Here is a 22,736-nt window from a genome sequence, read left to right as displayed (position 1 = left end):
AAACTAAATGAAGCCTTGACTGTCGGATTTAGAATAAATCAAATGAGAACCAAATTAATAAAAATAAATAACAAAGTGAAGACATAGTGGATGGTCAAAATTTAGAATCAGTAGAGAACTTTATAGTTACCTAGGATGAATCATAAATAAACGTGGAGGAACAGAGGAAGATATAAAATCAAAGATACAAAGAACACGGGATTTGAAACATGTTATGGGAAATATGAAGAACAAAGGAAATAAGTTTAAAGACTAAAATCTGGTTATTTAATGCAAACATTAAATCCGTTTTATTCCATGCATCAGAAACATAGACATGCTTTACTCAAGGAAGACCACAGATGAGCTAGTGAAAAGGAATAGAACAAAACCTTGGAAAAACTGGAAAGAAGTGGACAAAGATGAGGAGAAATGCACCAAGTAAAGTAAAATGAAGATTCGTGGTCGAAGTCCAGTGTTCCCAATGGAGTGAAGAGGAATAAGCAGGTAAGTATCCTATATCCATTATTTTAAGTTGCTATATTAGTATGCACTCTTGTCTTTATAGCTTGCTGTGCCAAGTGTTTTATTATTTATTCTTCTGATAGAGAATTCCTTTTTTTTTCTTTTCTTATATATATATATATATATATATATATATATATATATATATTACGTTACAATCTCTTGGCCAATAAAATTGCTTCACGAACTTCCTGTTTGCTATTGGTCGGTTTTCGTTCCGTCAAAAGATCATAAAAAGTAGTACTAGAAACTAAAATTGCATTTTGTCTACAGAAGAACGAGACGGCTAAATAATATCAGCAAATTCTATTGGACGAAGCTATCCATTAGTAAGTTTATTCGAATTTAATAATACAATAAAGGTATTTATAAGATTTATTCAGAACTTTCTCAAAAATTAGATATAGAGGTCATATTCATCGAAGTTTTATTCCTTTATTTATTTATTTTGGTGTACAATTTAGATATGGTTCATATCAATACATAAAGTGATTTTTTTTTTTGCTTTTCTTTAAAAGAAAAGGAAGGAAAGCATTCACTTTCAGCGTATTTTATACTATTTCGTAAGTAAACCTGGTTTCTATATTCACGGATAACTTTTGATCAGCCTGAATAAGCTTCTTGTTCCGGTTGCAAAAGGGTAAAGCTTAAGCGCTGATTGACCTGGAATGACTAAACGTGTCATGTTAGTTTCGACAAACTATGATTATTATTGTTTGTTTTACCTTCTTTTTCTTCTTTAAAATCTGATGTATTAATCAAATTAAACTTTAGCAAGACTGACAACGTATTACCTGTATCATTCAGAAAACAATTCTTTTATAATTCTCTGTGGAAACATAGATAATATGTTGTTAAGTATCTTCGAAATGATAAAATACTGTATAATGTTTCATATTAGGGACCTATTTTAAAAATGACTAATTGTAGTAAAATAATTTTTTTGTTTTGTTATTTTTATTAATAAGTTAATCCACATTATAATAATACAGAAAAAGGAATACTCCAATTTTTACAGCTCTCCAACCAGCCTTGTGAGATGACTTCAGAAAATGTGTTAAATAATTGGATAAATTATTATATGAAAAGTGATACCCCCTGGTGTTTGAAATCCAGACACAAGTAAGTAGCAGACTGCGTATTTTTATACCTAACAATAGTTATTATTATTATTATTATTATTATTATTATTATTATTATTATTATTATTATTATTAAGAGAGTCCTGCAAGGAGTTAGGGACTCATTGACGGAGGCCACATACAACATGCACCAGCTATAACACTTATTATTGAATTCATTCACTCTGCTCGCACATACCACATCCAATGACAATCCATTCCAATCACGCAACATCCTATGATAAAAAAAATCTAACATTCACCCCCCCTTCTTAGAGAAATTCATTCTGAGCTTCCAAGTATGCCCTCTCGTCCATTCCCACCCTCCATAAAATGAAAAATTCCATCAACTGAAATCCTGTATGACCCTTTCAGAAGATTGTAAGTCTCAATCATAAAAACCCTGTTTCTCCTATTAGTTAGTGTCTGCAGGCTACAATTTTTCTCAATCTGTCTTCATAATCAATTCCACAATCTTGGTATCATTTTTAACACTCTCCTTTGCATTCTATCAGAATCACAACGAAAACTAGGAGATCAGACCTGTTTACCCAGTAGTTCAAGTGAGGTCTTATCAAGGCCTTGTAAAGAGGCAAAATGACATCTTTACACGTTAAGGTTCGTTTCAGCATTGCAATTATCTTTTGAGTTGTATTTGCAATCTTTGCTACATGGTCCCTGAACTTCAGCTTGTTATTTACTAACACTCCAAGATCCCTAGCCTGATTAGTTTCTTCTAGCATAATCCCACCAATATAATACGACATTGGATATCTAATCACGCCGAAGTAAATGACGTTACATTTACTGACATCAGTTTTCTCATGCCCAAAATTCTAGCCTATTCAAATCATTCTGCAAGTACTGCATATCAGCAGAATTCCTGGTTACCCTACCTATCTTTGCATCATCAGCAAATAGCTGTATGACGCTTGTCAACTCCCTCACAATATCATTAATGTATAGATGGAATAACAGTGGACCAAGCACTGATCCTTGTGGTACACCACTGGTTATTTTATTTTTTTAATTAGTCTTTGTACTGGTTATGGGCAGTACTACCCTTACATCACGTCCAGACATTTCGTCCAGACTTGATATAGGCCAAAGCCTTTACAAGTGTTTTACCCTATGCCTGTTCGAGTTATCATTGTAGTCATTCTCTGGTGGCAATACCATGCCACCAGTGTGCCCTGTAGGGCCCTCAAGGAAAGAACTTTTATATTCTTTTGAGTAGGCCCAAGCTTTTATAAGTCCTTATAACTATCTGCACTCCATATGCCATGTAAAGAGATGGTGGCGCTGGAAAACCTCGGAGTTGCCCATGCTCCTCCCGTATCTTACTAACTAGCTCTGGGTTATTTTTATAATAATTTACTTTATTATTATGGCTATAGGTTAGTGAGCTCCCTGTTCCCACCACCTGTGCATCAACTACCCAACCGTCACCACCTCTTTTAATCACGAAGTCTGGCTTATGCAAACCCTCGGAGGTCCAACAAATCTGATATCGCATCATTTAAGTATTGTTTAAATGCTTCCCATGCACTGTCGATATTCTTTCCATCCAGCAACCGATTCCATTCCACTGAACTCAGAATACTCCTCAGTTGGTCATAATTTCCTGCTTTGTAGGAATGGAACATTCATAACCTTAGTTAGTTCCCAAGTGACCACCACATAATGACTGTCACCAACCGTATGCAGAATAGTTGTACCTTTAATTGAAACACCCTCTGACACTATAATGTAATCTAATTTAATCTAGCACTCTTTGTCCTCGAGTTCCTCTGTCACATGCTGCTTGAGGTCCCCCAACAGTTCAATAAATTCAGTTTCATTCTTCCTATGAGATTTTAGTGCTACCCAATCAGTATTTGGATAATTAAAGTCTCCCATTATAATTGTTTTTTTTCGTACTCATATTTTCTGTTTGAATACATTTCTTCCTCACTATCAGCCGATCCACCAGGTCTGTGACAACACCCCACTATGTAATTGATCTTGTTAGATTCCACCTCACACCAGATGGCTTCAAACTCAATGCAACATGAAATATTGTTAGTGGTAGTACTGCAATCATAGGTCTCAACTCTAACTGGATTTAAGTCATCTGACATCATTAGCAGCACATTTCCTCTTCTCCTATCCTCTCTATCCTTCCTAAAAAATACTGTACTTTGACACTCGATACGAGTTAGTAAGTCTGATTCTGATATCCTGGTCTCACTAATACCTACAATCTGATGTCGCAACATACTGACTAAGGCAACAAACTCTATCCCTTTGTTTCTGATACTCCTAGTATTCGTGTACAGACATAATAATCTACCTCTTTGTTCTTTTGTATTGTCTTGTCTGCAGTCTGCCTGACACAGTTGGACAACTTGCCCATCTCTATTCTTCTCTAATGCCCTACACTTGTAGACATCTTTGCACACATTTGATGGGTCCGAACCGGGCGAACACATAAACCCGAAATCGTTCTCTCTTCGTCATCCTTTCTACGACAAAGCCCATTCGCGTCGTTAACACAGTTATATACCATTGTCACTCTTACACTCACATTCACACCATTCCTCCATTTATAATTTAGTTTCCCCTGACTCGCTGTGTTAGTTCTCATACCAGTTATTAATGTTTCAAGATTCCTGATACCAAACGCATTCAGGTGTAGGCCGTCCCTCTTATACAACTTCAGTCTTCCTTCAAACTCACTCCACACATCCAAAAACTCGGATCCATTCTTTCTACACAGCTTATGCATTGAATCGTTTATCATCATAGCCCTTTTTCTTAATTCCTTTTTATCATAGCGAGGTAATATACTTAATATTTTCACTTTCTCACTCTTCACTCTCGCTTCTCACAACAACCCTTTTATGTCCTCTCTCATACTGAACTTATCGCTAGTTAAGTCGTTAGTACCCATTACAGTTATGATCTCGTTTACATTACTTTTCTGTTTTTGAATTGCATGTGCTATATTTTTAATTTTCGCTCCTGGAAAACTTGATGTTATAGCCCGCTCATCAACAGCATGTTTTATGATAGAGTCGCCCTACCAAATAACATCCTCGTTTATTAGTAAGGTCAATGTCATTGACCTTATTTGAGAACGGGAGTGTCGAAAGAATATTTTTTTTGTCACTTCATCTCATGACCCTTCAAATCAAACTAGATTCCTAAACGGACAAAAATGCTTGTAAAGAAGTGACAAACATTCACTTATTAGCGATTATAATTACGATAATGAAGGATCAAGAACTGTCAAAAAAAGATGATACAAGATGGTAGGTACTCTAGGTGTAGATAACATGATAATACAGACTAGAAGAACATAAGCAATTATTAGACATAACATATATATGAAGCCTATACGGATAACCTCATCCATCTGGTCAACAATCTTTGAAGAAAAAAATATATATATATTAATAGAGGTCTCGATGATTTTTAAAACAAATGCAGATGTGTGGTGTTTATGCGACTCAAACCTGAATGTCACGAGTTTTGTTTTATTTTCTTAGAGTCAAGGAACAAACAAACAACAAAAAAAAGCTTAGCTTTGCACACAGAAGTGATGAAGAAAATTTTAAACAGTTGTCTAATTTCTAGGAAAAATTTCGGAAATTTATTAGTCAAATATATAATTTCCCATATCATACTAAGTAAAAATAAACATATGTACTTTTTCTTTAGTAAAAATAGGTGTGGCTTCTGAAAGTGAAAGAAATCAGGACATAGTCAAGCCAAAATAGGACACGGTCAAGTGTTAAGCTTTAGCCGCTGCTGTTCTGAGTTCACAGAACAGTAGCGGTGCTGACTTAACGAAAAGTAGAAGCATTTTTTTTTTTTATACAGTAATTAGATTGGGAAAGGGAATGTAAACAAATAAACGACGCCCTTGAATTCTGGTGGGTAAAAATAAATTGCCGTACTGGGGGGTTGGTGCCAAGTTAATTTAAAAACTTTTTTGATTTTTCTTTTCAGACGATTTCCGTTTTTAAATCAGTAGTTTTGATTACTTTGTCCATTGCTGAATAAAGTCATCACAGGCTGATTAGTGTACAGTATATTGGGACGTTTGAAACTCAGTTCTTTCATTTTTAAGCAATCCTACAAGCTGGCTTATAAATTAGCAACATCAGTTATAATAGCAGTGAATTTGTCAAATAGCGCATTTCGTTATTACACATTTGAATTTTCTGTAAATGTCAATTTTTAGTTATATCATCAACTATTTGATAAACATTAATATTTCCCTACGGATATGTCTGTGCTTTTATGTAATGCAAAAGAAAAATAAAGTTTCTTAATTATGGTTTCAAACAAGGGTCATTTCGAAGGACCAACTTGCTACATTACTTAGTGCTGCTAAAAGTCTGAATGTGAGATTTGTACAGAGGTTGCACATTGGGATACTTCCAATATTATATTCAGGAGAAGAGTGAATATATGACTCAAGTAACTAGGCCTTGTTACTTATTGAGGTGCCACTGTTAATTAAGAGGAAAAAACGAAGACCTCAGAGTAGATATCTTCGTCGTTCTAATGGTAAAGGCATAAAGTCCAATATATCATCAACAATAAATGAATTAGACACACCAGAAGATACTAACATGTCTATCCACTAAGCGTGGTTTCTGTTTCTCATTCAAATATATATCCTAGTCCACCTCAGAACTTAGTTCCATCTGTGTAGAGTTCAATGTTGGTAAAAGGATCGTAACAAAGCGAAGATACAATAATAGAAATAGAGGAATCACAGGCGGTGACATCTTTTGATAGTTTTCTCTAAGCTACGATGTTAATCCCAGTTACGAATACGACGTCTGTTCTTAATACTGTTGAGTTAATCGAAACTCACCCAAATAGCAAAGAATCAAGGACAAGTGACGATAGCCAAATATTAGTTCCTTGTTCTGTATCACCTCAATTATCTACTTCTTGTCAAGTTGTACAAAGTATGATAAAAGATATCGAACCTGGCGTCTCACTCTTATTCCCTGGAAGTGCAGTTTCGCCTTTTGCCAGTTCCATGATGATGGTGTCTTGGGATACATCCAGGCCTACTGCTGTTCACCAAGCGTTCAAATACATGATCAGCAGCTTCCCCTACAAGATCAAAATATCGTTCAGGAGAAGATGCATGAGTCAGTTAATTATCCTTCGATATCCTTGTGACAACATTAGTGTGAGGTCTGTTGCAGTTGCTGCACAACCAAAAATAACCAAAAGCATCATATGAAACTGCATGAAAATATCAGATCAAATAACGCGAATCTTCGCGTTATCCTATATGGGATCCGAACATGAAAGCAGAGTTGATGAAGAAGAGGCAAGAGGTGAAGTGCATGCGAAATGACATGAAAAGAATGGTTGAGAGTGACTCTCTATGGAGATTCCATTATTAGAGGTGTGGCGAATGAGAAAGTGAATAAGGTTTGTTTTACCGGTGTTAGAATGGAGAGAGTGATTGAAGCGTTAGGAATAAGAGAGCAAAATAGATGGTGGTTGTAGTAGGGACGAATGATTTGGATGGAAACAAGGAAAATGTCACATTTGATATTAGGAGATTATTAAGGAGAGGAAAAGATAACAGTGTGGTAGGAAAGGTAGTATTGCCAAGGTAGGAAAATGACGAATTGAGGCGGGAGCAAAGATTATGAATGATATGTTAGCTCCGTTATGTGAGGAGAATGGAGTGCATTTTGTGAACGTATGGGAGGAATTTAAGGGAAGGATGAAATTGTATAAAGAAGATAGGCTGCATTTAAATAGTTTGGGGATGAGTCGGCTGGAGAGACTGTTGCTGGCAGGAGAAGTAATGACTGCAATGAATAGATCCAAGGTGATGCGAGGTGATATGAAAGAGCAGAAAAGCAGGGTAGGGAGAGGCATTTGCTCATTTGCAAATGGAGAAGTGGATATCATGAATGAAGTAAATGAGAGAGTGGAGGTACAACACGAACAGGGAAACGGGGGGGAGTCAGGGTGGACGGGGAGATACTTTATGAAACGTGAATGCCGGATTCAGAGGTGAATGTGTGAGTGGGCAAAAAAAAAAAAGATCGGATGGCCTGTGGTGAGAGGGGAGAGTTTGGATGTGAGGAAGGTTGTAAAATTGGTGGTAATATAGAGAAAGGGACTGGTGGAAGTACTGAAGAGTCACATCAGAGAAGTGATGTTCGTAGGACTTGTAGAACCAGAAATGATTTCTTACGTTTGTTTACTAATGCCAGAAATATTCGAAATAAGGGGAACGAAATTGTTGCATTGCTTGAGTTTATTGGCCCCAAAACTTTTGGTATGAGCGAGACATGGTTAGATGACGATGATATCCTGACAGGAATAGAGGTGAACGAATATGACAATTTTCGTAAGGACAGACAAGGAAGAAAGAGACGGGGAGGAGTAATGTTGATGGGAAGATGAGTTGTGCCCATCTAAGGTGGATTTGCAAGGTGCAAAGTGGCAGCGGTCTGAGGCAGCATGGTGTGAAGTGGAAGTGAACAGGATGAAATATTGTTCATCCTGTTGATGTTGGTGTTGCTACAGACCTGGTAATATGGAGGATAATGAGTAGGAAATGTATAGGCAAATTAGCCTGGCTGGCGAGAAACGAGTAATCATTATGAGCGAATTTAATATAATAGGTAATATAGACTGGAATCAAGAGACTGCATCTGGGGACAACGAAAATAAATTTCTGGAGTTTTTGAAAGAAACTTACCTTTGGCAGTACGTAATGGAGGGTACACGACAATCAAGGGTTTTGGATTTGATCATCTCATCACATGATGTTATTATAAATGGGGTGTCAAATCTTCCACCAGAAGTGATAGTGGCCACGAGGTGACCATTTGCAGGGTGACCAGTAATTCGAGGACGCCTGTTAGAAAGGGATATATGTGTAGAATTATAAGGCGATTCCCAGTTCGATTGCCATCAACATTTAAATCAACCCTACAAACTTTGATCGAAAAATATCAAATAAAATCCCATTGAGCTAGTGCGAAGTTATTACTATTATTTCAGATTATTTTTGCCAATAATCCGAAAGGCCATTATTATTTCAAATGATTCGATTGAAATAATACTATTCAATTGAAATCGTACTTTTCTGAGTTGTATCTTTTTATTTATAATAGCCTTCCTTATTTTTTCTTCTTTTAGCCTTCAATTTCTAGCCAGTTAATAATAGACCATTTCGTAGATTCAAGAATACTACTATTATTAGTAATTAATAATTAGTATTAATAATATTAATAGTTAGCCGATCTCATATGGAACTAGCGGGGTTTTTCTCCCGGAAACTCGGGTTTTTCATCCCATACAGACAAACTGGCCCTTTAGAACATATGCAATTTACAGACAAAAAAATACTAGCTGTCACGTAATAATAATAATAATAATTATTATTATTATTATTACGTGACACCTCCAAGGAGTCCAAAGACTCATCAACGGAGGACACCTAATCTACAGCTCTCCATCACCACCTCTCAATCCACCAACTACAGCAAGTTGCACTATCTACTGCCCACCGCCACAACTAGTATTTTCACAAACAACCACAAATATCCATGCACACGGCGAGATTCGAACCCGCTGGAGAGCGAATACGCTAACCACTCGGCCAACCAGGCCGGCAAGATGTACATATGAATCAAGATGTATTTAATGATTGTATAGCTATATGCATCAGTTTATAATCTCAGTACGTTATATAACTCTACATGTGTATTTCACTCATATGTCACCTAATAATATCTCATTTTAATATGAATTTTATATTGCTATTAGCATGCTATCAAAATACAAGGATGAACTAACAAATGGGCGGCAAAATATCCAAATATTTGTCCCGCTGTGTGGAAAATCTGTGGACTTGAAATGGTAAGAACAACTATTTGTAATTATAATGGAAAATAATTTTGTTATTGTTATTCTCATTATCTTGTGCTTTAGTGAGTATTTGTCCATATTACTTAGCAAAGAAGTGTACAACTATAGCCCAGTCAGTTTTACTATATTCTGCGGATTCTTGAGGTTTACATTAACGATTGAATTCGTGTTACTCTCTGATCACATTATTACACAAGCACAAAGTCTCTAAATATAGAACATAAAGTGCTGATTTTAGTAGACGCTTAGTTATTATAGTCCTTATATAAGGACTGGCTTAAAGGGGCAAAGCAAGAATGCTTTTACTCTTCACCGTAATCTGTAGAGGACAGCGTAGGGATAAGGTGTTATTGAGCTATTAAAGCTCTGATCATGGCAGGAGGGTAACAGCAATAGCCGAGCCTCAATCACAACTTCATTGGCTACAGCATTACCATCCATTACCTTCCCAGGGTTCATCGTTCCCCAGTTCCGCTTAGTTATTAGGACGCAGGACGCAGGACATATATGGCGCAGAGGGTGAAGCTTGACGCTTTTCATATTCCCTGTTGTCTGTTTCGGGAGCAGTGATAGGAGAGATTTGTGAGCTATTTTAGCTCGCCCTGAGTGGGCAGAAGTGGTTATTCGTCGTTGAGTGTTAGGATGGCTTTCGGTCTTTTATGTTTCCAGTGGTCATTACCGTCATAGTGTCCGGCTTGCTGTATTAGATGGTTTGGATGCGTAGATGTCGTCATAAAGAATTTTTCTGCTAGGGAGCGTAGTGGTGGAGAGATGTAGGGGGTATTTATGTCCCGGTGGATCTGGGCGTTCTTGATGAACCACGGGGCGTCCAGTATCATTCGCAGGCACTTGCTCTGTAGTCTTTGTAGCTTGAGGATGTTTGTCTTGGAAGTATGGCTCCAGGCTGGGGAGGCGTATATAACTGTGGGACGGATCACTGTCTTGTACAGTAGAATTTTGTTTCTTGAGCTTAGTTTGCTGTGTCTGTTGATCAAGGGGTATAGCTGGGCGATAACTTTTGAAGATTTGGTGCATGTGCTCTTGATGTGGCTGTTGAAGCATAATCGCTTATCGAGAATTATTCCGAGGTATTTTGCTTCAGTTTTCCAGGGAATTTTGGAGTTGAACAGGGTGATGTCTCCTTTGGGGGATGCTCGTCTTCTTGTGAAGAGTATCATTTTGCTTTTCTGGGGGTTTAATTGTAATCGCCAGTCTTTGAACCATTTTTCTAGATTCAGGATGGTGTCTTGTAGTTTTTTTTTTGGTAACGAGATATGGTTGGCGAGATCTGGCTAGAATAGCCGTGTCATCTGCATAAAGGGCGATGGTGGATGTCAGAGGATTTTGAGGGATGTCTGCCATATGGATGTTGAACAGGATCGGGGCTAGCAGTGATCCTTGAGGAACTCCAGCGTGGATTTTCCGTTGGGTTGAGACTGTTTCATTGATTTTGACTTGCATCCTCCTGTTAGAGAGGTATTATTTGATCAGGTGTATCATGTTTAGTGGAAGGTTAGCGATGATAAGTTTGTAGAGGAGGCCTTGGTGCCAGATCTTATCGAAGACCTTTGAGATGTCTAGGAAGACGGCTCCAGTGTGTTGATTCCAATTAAATCCTGTGGTGATGTATTCTACCAGTCTATGGATCTGTTGGGTGGTGCTGTGATTTTGGCGGAAGCCAAATTGTTCTTGTATAATTATATTTAGTTGGTTGACATGATCTTGGAGTCTGATGAGAATGATTTTCTCAGCTATTTTCCCTAAGTTGGATAGCAGGCTGATGGGACGACAATTTTCAGGTACGTGTAGTTCTTTGCCTGGTTTGTGAATTGGAATGATGGAATTGCTGCCATTTGAGGATGGAGTTTATGATATTTGTCAGATGTGCTATAGCTTTGCGTGGTAGTGCCTTGATGACTTGGTTAGTGATGCCGTCAGGACCTGGGGCTTTTTTGATCTTGAGATGGTTGACGATGCCGATTATTTCGGTAGGTGAGGTAGGCATTATAGGGCTTGGATTGATATCGGGACGATTTACTGTGAACCTGACTTTACTATGGATCTTGTATATATTGGCTGATGTTTGGGTTCTCATATGCAGGACTGCATTGTTTCCCTAGGTTTCTTGCTATGGCTTCGGCTTTGTCAGCATCTGTGTATGCAAGGTGCTGTTCTGCTTGCAGAGGGGGAGGGGGAGGGATTTGTGCTTGTTCCTTAGGTTGTTTAGGAATTTCCATATCGAATGATCTGCTGTGGAGATGGAGGTGAGCTTGTTGTCCCATTGTTGGTTCCTGTGGTTCTGGAGGCTTCTCCGACATATTTGTTTAATCTGTTGAGGGCTGTTTTTTCCTGGGGAGCACGAGTGTTGTGATATCTTTTTCTTTGTCTGTTTTTTCCCTTATTAAGTCCATGATTTCTTCCGGGAGACGGTTTTGTTTGTGGGTAATCGTGGATACTGTGGCTGCTGTTATGGCTTTATTGATTTGATTGGTGAGGTTCTTTGTTGCCATGTCTATTTCTTCCTTGGCTTTTATATGGGGAACCGGACCAATGTCTTTTTGTAGCACTTTCCTAAGTTTCTTCCACACAATGGAGGTTTGGGGGGAGGTGACTGGTCTTTGTTCCCTAAGTGAAGTAGGATTGGGTTGTGGTCTGATGATAATTCGTTCAGTGCTTGAACGCTGTGCTGGTATTTGATGTTGTGTAGGATGCCGATGCCTAGGATGCCAGCTGTGCCAGTTGGGCAGTGGTGGGTTTGTTCAGTGAGTCATGTTACGACAGGGTTGTTTAATCCTGTGTAGCTGAAGAGGATACGGCCATTTTTATTTGTGGTTCTGCTGTTCCAGGAGGGATGCTTGGAGTTTAAGTCCCCAGCGACGATGATGGATTCATTTGTGCCTAGTACAGCATCCAAGTCAGAAAATAGTAGGGGAGTTGTAGGCGGCGTAGATTTTAAGTCTTCCAGTTGAGTATGTGTGGACTTCGACATAAATATGGCTGTACCACCACATCTGTAGTCCAGTTGGTCATTTCTATATAGTGTGTAGCCTCTCAGCTTAGTTATTAGTTTGGGTTATTAGTTATTCAGTTTGAGTGATCTGGGAATAATTGTGGTGTCTCTGCATAATAAGCAGATATGGTTCGAATTCGTACGGGGAACATTGCCCATGTAAATGGATAATAACAAAAGAAATAACAAGAAGCCTTGTGGAACACGTGTGCTGTGATTTTGCATTCAGGTCTCAGTTCATGTATTCTAACTTTGAATTTTCTGTCATTTGGATAAAATCTGATAAGATGAATTAGATAAATTGCAACTCTAGCTACTGTAAATTTATAAGAAAGGTCCTTATGCAATACTTGATCAAATGTTTTCGCTATATCGAAGAAAACGGCACATGTTTGTTGTTTCCAGTTGAATTCGGTTGAGATGTGTATTTCACAATTCTTTGGACTTGTTGAACTGTACAATGGCTTGGTCAGAAATCAAACTGTTCACCTGGTGATATGTTATTTTTATTGGATACCTCTTGAGGTCTTCTCAGAATTATTTTCTCTGATCTCTTCTCAAGAAAAATCTTTTTCCGGTTTGGGATCAAAAGTATATCGGCTATTTTTCGTTGTTTTGGAAAGTAGTGAAGTCTCAGTATTGCAATTATGATGGCAACTATGTGCATAATAGCTTTGTCGGCGAGAGATTTGTTAATTTTATTTGTAATTCCATCAAGGCCAAGAGCCTTTTTATTGTTAGGTTTTTTGATAATTCTGCAGGCTTCAGCTGGAGAACTTGGAGAATTCTTCAGCTGGAGAAATATCACCTTGTTGATTCAGGCGATTCAGTGCACTTCGATGCAATTTCGAAATCAATGACAGATCTGTAAACTTGTAGTTTGAACGACACTGTATTGCAAGACTATCTTCAAAGGTTTCATATTTTTCTTCCTCACTATAGACAACATGCCGCTCTCCATGTATTGGCAGGAAGTGATTTTGGGTCTTATGAAGAGATCTGAAAAGCTTCCATAAGGATTGGTCATCTGGCTTCAGAGATCGAAGCTTGTTTTTCCATTGCTGGTCGCGGAAATCTTTGAGGGTGTATCGAACCAAATTAGTAGCCCTATTGGGTTTTTGACAATCTTGAGGAGCAAGAATTTTATGGTAGCGACTTTTGATTTGATTTTTGGCACGGACACGATTTATGATTTTCTCCGGTACTAATTGGTTTTGCACTCGAGTTAACAGAGGTGACAGATGACAAATCAGACAGTATTTGCTTTTCTTCAATTCGATCTTTCGAAGATATAACAATTATATAAACAAAAAATGCTAGAATTGGTGTATTGTTGATAATGTTGATAATGCATGAACTAATAGAAGTATCGTCTGAGCCTACACCCAAAAAGAGTAAAACTGGGTTATGATCTGAACTAAATTAATCAACCGCTTTTATTTGATGCTGATTGAACATTTCTAGAAGCAACTAGTTCTATATCTTGAGGTCCAATCAATCCATAATATGTAGTTTCAACTGGATCTACAATTACAATGTTCCTATTGATTGCAAATTCATTTAATGTTTTGTCTTTTTTATTTCATTTATTTGGAATTAAATCTCCAGTCAATAGCACTACATCGCTGACAGAGATCTGAAACCAGAATCTGATTATTGGGTGAGTTATATACAGAAAAGATGTTAAGTCTGCCTGTATTGGCAGTATGTATTTATAGTCCGGAAACCTCTAAATTTGGTTGTTGCAGGAATTTCGGTTTCATCAAATCGTATATCTCTCTTAATAAAAATGACCATACCTCCACCTCTGGCACCCGTTCTATCATTCCTGAAAAGGAAGTAATTTCAAAGTTATGGTTCGTTGGATGGGTGAAGATAAGTTCCATTGATTAGACAATTTAAAAACGGACAGCAAAATCCTGTAGTTCATGAATCTTGTGGAGGATGCCTTTAGCATTCCAGTATGCAATCATTAAAGGGTTTAATGTATTAGTTGTATTATTCATCGTTGAGTGTAAAGTAAATAATTTGTATATTTTTCACAAATCTGTTTGTAGATCCTGTTAAGGGTTGATTTTTCTAATTCCATTATCATTTCCTCCAAGGTGGAAATGGCAGACTTGTTGAGATAAATAAAAGATTATGATCAAAACGAGCTGTTTTGGAGGTTACTGCATCAGCATAACATTTATGCTGATGGGAGCTCATGTAAGAGTTCTAGATTGTGGTGCTGTTGGTAGTATTTTGTTTGGCACCGATAGTGATGTAGAATCACGGGCCTTTTTGGTTATCTTCTTGTTAATTGGATGCTATGTACAAGCCTTTATAATTTGCTGGATGAGGGCCTCCACACTTGGCTAATGGTGTTGTACGAGTCTTTTTACAGGCCGTCGGATGCTTATTGACTTCACTTAAAACAGTGGAACGCTGCTTTGCAGTGACCGCGAGTTCTCATACTTCTAGCAACGATGACATTGGCCTGATGATGCTTTCCTCCGTAGAGATTCGCTTTTAACCACCAGATCGCATACCGTATGGAAATAATAAATATTATGTTCGTCCTTATATACGTATGTACCGTAATAGTCTAATAACAATCGACTACTTTGACTACTTTTCTACATAATTTCCGCCATTGTTCAGGCACTTATCTTAACGGGGCACCAAGAGTTGCACACCTTCGTCGTAGAAGGTTACCACCTGTGACGCAAACCACGTATTGAGTGCCTCTTTGACCTCGTCGTTGTCTTGAAACCGCCGGCCACCAAAGAAAGATTTTAGATGTTTCAGCAGGTGAAAGTCGCTTGGCGCGAGGTCAGGACTATATGGGGGATGATGGAATTGTTCCCAGCCGAAGATGGCGAGAAGTTGCTGAATTTGCAGCGAGAGTGACGTCAATTTCAGCTACTTTAACGTTCCTCGCATTCAAGAAACGGATAACTGACATAATTTCACATGCTGCGGGCGATTCGATTTCGTTAGACATTATAAATACACACCAAGAAGCACACGCACTGCGAAAATGTCTGAAAATGTCACCAACGCCTTGCTAACAAATCAACCAACTCAGCGCGCATGCATCCCATTGCGATCGCAGCGCTGCAGTGAAAATATTTAAAAACGGAACTTACTTTCTGGACGTCCCTCATTATATATATATATATATATATATATATATACATTATAAATACACACCAAGAAGTACGCACTGCGAGAATGTCTGAAAATTGCACCAACGCCTTGGTGCCAAGGTGTTGATGCCATATATATATATATATATAATGAAATCTGAAATCGTGCAATTCGAGTGCTAGATGTATTGGTTAGTTACGTGTTATTGATGGATCCTATTTAGCAAGAGATATCTTTAATATTTTGGCTGCTGGGTGTCTGTTCCTTTAGTGCTTAACCATAAATTCATTTTATATGATGTCACCATCTTCATTTATAATATTAAAAAAAAAAAATGTTTTTTAAGAAATCAGCGGTTGATTTCAGAATAACATTTTTCTAAATTTATTTTTGTACTTTTTGGAAAAAATTCATGTCGTTTAATAAATTTTCAGGCTATATGACAGCGGTGAAAAGGTAGTTGGAGTGGAATGTTCTGAGAAAGCAGTGAATGAATTTTTTTCAGAGCACAGACTTGAATACAAAGTTGAACCTGTTGAAAAACTGAAAGGCGTTATGTATCAGGTACTGAATGTATTTATATACTTTTTCTTAATGAATGTGAGCAATCTAATACTTCTTTCCACGATATTGGATAGGTGGACGTAATAAATAAAACGTATAGACATTTACTGCAAATTTCTCTGACTTACTCTAAAATCGCATGATAACAAAACAACGCTTGAAAACTAAGTTAAAACATGCTAATAATCAGTATTATCATTCATCATTATTTTGTATTTTCTAAGTGCTAGTTCCTTTGCAAGTAATGCTATTTGAAGATGGACTGTCTTTCTTGGATTGGAAAGACCAGAATTCGAATCATTCGACATGTCAAGAATCTTTAGAACATTTCAACTGAAAATGAGTTAATTAACCGGTATCATAAGGTTAGAAGAGTTATCTTATGTCTTAAATTCGAAATTTTCCTCCTTCAGAATGACAAACCAGACAGAGTATGCACACACACTGTTAAACAGATGGAAGTACAATCGACTTGCGACGTATGCAACTCATGGCTACTTACTTACGAACGGCCATACCATTAACTTGTTCACCGAATAACTCATTACTCCTGGAAAGTGCATCCCATGGATCAGGATGTTATTGCTACTTTTAAGGATGGAAATTTATTCAGAAAAGAAAAGAAAAGGCAACAAGTTTGAAATAATGTATACATAAAGAACTTTTATTGTTAAAAGACCAGAAGATAAATGATAAATATACAAAAAGCCAACAAGTTTCACTAGCCACTGTCTAGCATTTTCAAGGCTGAACTTGTGAAAACAAATGCATTAAGTTACATGTAAAACATACATTTTGTAACTGTTAGGCCGTTACATTTGATCATTCGTGTTTGATGGCGTGCATGCGTTCGAATGCTTCAGTCAGAATCCGGTACATGGCTACTTGTTGTGTAGTTCTTTGCATATTGTAGTTCTGTTGAGAGAGATGATGAGATTTTTCCATATGTCTTTAAGAAAAATACCTTGATTTCTATTTAAATTATTGCCTGTGCGTAGTACCACAGCTGCTTCTTTGAAAGTTCTGTGTCTGTAGTCATTCTCGATGTAAGGCATAGAACTGTTTTTCCAATCTATAACGTGATTTGATGTTGAGAAATGATGAGCTAAACCAGATGTGATGATTCTATTATGATTGACATTCTCCACATGTTCCTTCTGTCTTATTTCAAAACTTCTAGAAGTCTGAGTAATGTAAGAAAGGCCACACGTGCATGGAATGTCATATACTCCAGGACATTTGAAGAAAGGTACCTCATCTTTGGGTGATCTTAAGATTTGTATGATCGTGGTAGTTGGTTTAAAAACCACTCTCATGTTATGAGCTTTTAACATTCTCGCTAATTTTGTGGAAACTGAATTAATATATGGAATGACAACTGTGGACACATATTGGGGCATCGTAACACATTGTTGGTGGTTGTCTTTAAATAGCAATTTGTCTAAAATGTTAGAAGGGTATCCGTTCAGCGATAGAGTGTTAGTTATTTGTGGCAGTTCTCTCTGCACATCTGTTTCTTTTGAAATAGACCTTAAGGCTCTATTACGGAGCATGTGAATGATGCTGTGTTTTTGTGATCTATGATGGTTGGACGAATAATGTAGATATCTATCTGTATCTGTGGGTTTCTTGTAAATGGAGAGTTGGAAATTGTTATCTTCTTTCTTCACGTGTCAAGAAAAGGAAGTTCTTTGTTCTTCTCCAGTTCTATAGTGAATTTGATCTTATTGTGTAGTGAGTTGATTTTGTTCAGAAACACGAGAAGGTTTTCCATGGTGATGAACACGTCATCTGGAATGAAACCATGGGATAACATCAGAGTGACCATGATCACACAAATCTTAAGATCACCCAAAGATGGGGTACCTTTCTTCAAATGTCCTGGAGTATATGAAATTCCATGCACGTGTGGCCTTTCTTACATTGGTGGTCAGACTTCTAGAAGTTTTGAAATAAGACAGAAGGAACATGTGGGGGATGTCAATCATAATAGAATCATCACATCTGGTTTAGCTCATCATTTCTCAACATCAAATCACGTTATAGATTGGAAAAAACAGTTCTGTGCCTTACATCGAGAATGACTACAGACACAGAACTTTCAAAGAAGCAGCAAAGGCAATAATTTAAATAGAAATCAAGGTATTATTCTTAGAGACATATGGAAAAATCTCATCATCTCTCTCAGTTCAACAGAACTACACAACACGTGGTCATGTACCGGATTTTGACTGAAGCATTCGAACGTATGCACTCCATCAAACACGAATGATCAAATGTAACGGCCTAACAATTACAAAATGTATGTTTTACATGTAACTTAATGCATTTGTTTTCACAAGTTCAGCCTTGAAAATGCTAGACAGTGGCTAGTGAAACTTGTTGGCTTTTTGTATATTTTATCATTTATCTTCTGGTCTTTTAACAATAAAAGTTCTTTATTTTAATACATCAGACCAAATATGTACAATATAATGCATACATTTTTAAAGAAGCCCGCTCCTACTACCACTACACTCCCCCTGAAGATAGACTAGACCATCCACAAGTTATGCCTATTGCGAATCACCTTCAGAACTCTGTTATAATTCCTGAATCTGAAGAATTTGTTGCTGATGATCTAGCCTCCTCCGATGAATTGTCCAATTAGGAAAGCACCAGGTTTGAAGAATTACTGTTGCTTCATGTGTTTCCAGCTGATTATTTTACTGTAAGAGCACAGAACCATCGTGTACTTATGTTTTGTTATTTGTTACAGTGGTGTCGAGAGTAAATTTATCTTTAAGTTTATACATTGTATTATTTCAGTATAAACAAAGAGTTAATTCGGTTAAAAATATCGAAAGACACTGACATATTGTATCATTCAAAAATAATAATTATTAACATATCTTTGTGGTTCACATAATGATTTCCCAATTACGGTCTTTTGGAATTTATGACGTGATCTTCAATGAACAGAATCTGATCGTAAGTCGAGGACTAACTGTACGTAGTATGGAATAGCTTCCCGTGATGAATCATGGACTATCATTATTACTTAGACAAGCATAGTAATAATAATACTTGATTGTTTTCCTTTGTTACTTTTCTAAGCATTTAAGATAATTATTCATTTTTATTATCACTTTTAATCTTTAAAAATTTTAAACAAAGGTTGCTTAATTTTTAATTACTTTCTTAAATTTTATTTCATTTTCAGACCCTAGATGGAAGATTGAAAATTTATATTTGTGACATTTTGATGTTTAAAAGGTAATCGAAGTGTCATATTTTCTTTTAATATTATAGAATGCCAACCAACTTTTATATTAATAATAACAGTAATAATATTTCCGTGAACTTTGAAAAAAATTCTTAAATTTGTACAAATATTTTATGAACGTTAATTCTTCAAAATATTGCAGTTGAATTGTCTTTATTCATACTAGAATGTTTTATAATGTGGGGGCGCTGTTAGCCTTTCCAATATGTCAATTTCATTAAAAATTCCTAACCTTTCCTCGACTTTATTCAGATCTGTTCCGCTCAGTAAAGTTGTGTTTGAAGTTCAATAACTCGATTTTTATAACTTGGAATTATTTGCGATTCTGATCAATACAATATTATGTATAATGTATATAGCATTTCTTCTTAAATTTGAACGTTTTTTGTTTAAAATATTTTTTATGTTTGCATGAGTCGATTTGTCCAGTCTTCGCAATTCATTATGGAACTATACCGGACGGATTTTAGGTAACTCTTTCAGACGTTATCATGACAGTTTTCGAGAAAACAACAGCATATCAACAGTTTTACCCAGAACAATTTCAAACTGCATCGTATTATAAACAGGACGATATGGTATTGAAGTTCATTTAGCGTTATATCAATTTGTTTTCTGTAATTTGACGGCTTCTATTTGACATGATTATGAAATTCTTGATTTTTTTTACTCCCTATAGGGAAATAAAAGGCGTTAGCTGTTTTTTTTTTTTTAAAGGATTACTGTTAAAAGTATTAATTCAACTTTTCAACTTGTATTTTGAATCTTTTCTTTTCAACTGGGTTGTTTTAATGGCAAAATTAGGGTAAAAAATGTCTACAGCGCATGTGCAAAAAAAACGGCTTTAAGTTCAATAGTTATACTGCATTGATATCACCATACGAAACTTACTTTTTATGATTGCCAGTTCTGTATTTCAAATGTTGTTGGCGTTATGTACTTGAATATATGATACGTGAATATTAACTTTAAAAAACAGACGTCTATGATTTTCCTCATTAAATTCCTCTTAGAATAGCATTTACTATATCATGTTGATTGAGCTATTAATTTAATGCTGAGGCTAGTATGAAATCCTTCTGCAGATATAGGTAGACAGAATATTTATATTGCATTTGTAATATTTGAAGTAATGGAAGAGGTTAAGTCATGGTGGCGTTGCATACCTCGAGCTTAACCCCGAATGGTAACAATTTATATAAAAAAAAGGACAGTAATAAAAAAAATTAAAAGAAACACTTATGTTTTTATCGACTGCACACCCGAAGAATCTTGGTAATGGCTTTTGCGTCTGGAAGTAGGTTAAACGTTCTCCTGGAGGGGGAGGGGATATAAGGTTATCTGAATGGTTCCAGAAACTCATGTTTTTCACCCTGCAAAGCAGGCAAACTGGCCAGAGTAGTATATGCAATTACTGAATTAAGGCTACGAAAACTATGGGTAATTAGCAAGTCATATAGGCCTAAAAGCTCGGAAAAGACCAAAAAGAAGAAGAAGGAATAATAATAATAATAATAATAATAATAATAATAATAATAATAATAATAATAATAAAAATAAAGATTGAGAACTTTACTCTTTCCTTCTTCTTCCTCTTTATACCGCTTTTATCCTGCTTAGTGCAGGGTCCGCTATGATTATGCCACTCTGAGGGAAACCCCAACCGGCTTGTCGCAGAGCTGGAGTCTCTGGGAGAGGGATGGGACAGTTTTTATTACTCGAAGTGTGTGCTCACGGGGCCGGTTTACCTGTTCTGTGGGAAAAAAAAAAAAAAAAAAACAGTTTCCGGGTGAAAAACCCTCTACCTTTGTATGAGACGGCTAACTCACCCTTACTCGAAAGAGGCCAGATAAAGGGCTTCGTCTATACTGATTGAGCTACGGAGGCTCTTTAATAATGAATTATATTTAATTTCAACTAAAAATTAATTAAAATATAAAGATGCTATTACTATACAGTGTAATATTTCTGGTAATCTAATCCAACTCTATTTTTTTATTTTTATTTTTTTTTTTTTACTTTTAGGGAAATTGCGGGACCAATGGATGCCGTATGGGACAGAGCAGCCTTAGGAGCTATGGAAAAAGAGGACAGACAAAGGTAAGCTTTGTATCAAAGGCTATGCTTAATCGTATATATATACTCAACAAAATATCAGCATTTTTATTTGAATATTTTCTTCTACGGAGACGAAATATTCAAAGTTAACAGTGCTATTAAATTAACAGCAATAGTTAATTGGGAGGTTTCTTTAGCATCACATCAGATGGGGGGTGGGGACGGGAATCCTACTTGCTTGTGTCAAAAAAACCAATTAGCTCCAGAACCAACCGAAAAAAAAAAAATAAAAAGTTTCTCTAGTCGGCAAACTAGAACCTATAAAGGTCTTTCTTGAGTACCCTAGAGCTATAGAAGCAAGCACTATCTACACAGCTCTTCACAAGTATCTTTAATAAACTTCAAAAATAAAAGGCTCCTATGTATTCCTATGGAACTGACGTCTGCATGCTAGGCCACTCAACAATGTTATATGATGAGTTCATGTTTCCCACCAGACGAACTTTTTCTAGGCTTTTTCAACAGTTCTTGAGCTAGTTGATCTTTCTCACAGGTAAGTAAGGATTTTTCATCCCAGAAACTTGGGTTTTTAATTCCGCATCATTGACATTTGATTTCCCTCTTACAGATAATAATGAGTCTTAGAGCATTCTCCTGAAAAGCCTTGATTTATTGATAGTTGAGGCTAACTTTCAGTGAAGGCTTGAAAAATGGTAACTGGCTGCTCATGTGTCTTCTAAACGTTAGGAGTAAAGGAACATAAAATCTGTTAGAGGATTTATTATTATTATTTTATTATTATCAAAAAAATCAGCTAACACCTTTTATTCCCTTACAGGGAATAAACGAGGTTTTAATCCTATCTAACTTTTGGAGAATGAGTGATCAGTTCAATCTCCACAGGTAACCAATCAGAGATAGCTGGGCCAAGACTATCACTATCATTATAAGCGGCAGCTGATGAAGAGACTGCCATCTCGTGATCCCTCACCCTGATTCCTGAAATAGCCTGGGTTCTACGGATCGATTTTCTTGAGCTTAAGTGATGAAAAATCTCGACTTTCCGGGAGAAAAAATCCGCATTATTATTAATAGAGACACTTTAATACGTGGCTAAACAGTCACATTAACTGAGACCACTTCGGTTGCTATGATAAACTCAAACACACTT

General features: G+C 36.6%; 1 protein-coding gene across 1 annotated transcript in view; it reads left to right on the top strand.

The window, feature by feature from the left end:
• The first annotated feature begins 798 nt into the window (after positions 1-798).
• Positions 799-22,736, top strand: part of LOC150098708 (putative thiopurine S-methyltransferase) — a 30,725-nt gene continuing 8,787 nt past the window's right edge. The window contains exons 1-6 of the mRNA XM_090405722.1: positions 799-833; positions 1,523-1,626; positions 9,435-9,527; positions 16,113-16,242; positions 19,445-19,497; positions 21,533-21,607. Coding sequence (XP_090261848.1) covers positions 1,544-1,626; positions 9,435-9,527; positions 16,113-16,242; positions 19,445-19,497; positions 21,533-21,607 — 434 coding nt within the window. The 5' untranslated portion in view covers positions 799-833; positions 1,523-1,543. The remainder of the gene's footprint in view (positions 834-1,522; positions 1,627-9,434; positions 9,528-16,112; positions 16,243-19,444; positions 19,498-21,532; positions 21,608-22,736) is intronic.

Source organism: Typopeltis vanoorti, chromosome 15 (genome assembly GCF_054136105.1).
Source record: "Typopeltis vanoorti isolate ZY-2024b chromosome 15, IOZ_Tvanoo_1.0, whole genome shotgun sequence".
Lineage (NCBI taxonomy): Eukaryota > Metazoa > Arthropoda > Arachnida > Uropygi > Thelyphonidae > Typopeltis > Typopeltis vanoorti.
The sequence above is the reverse complement of the archived record's forward strand: the minus strand, read 5'-3'. Positions and strand labels throughout refer to the sequence as shown.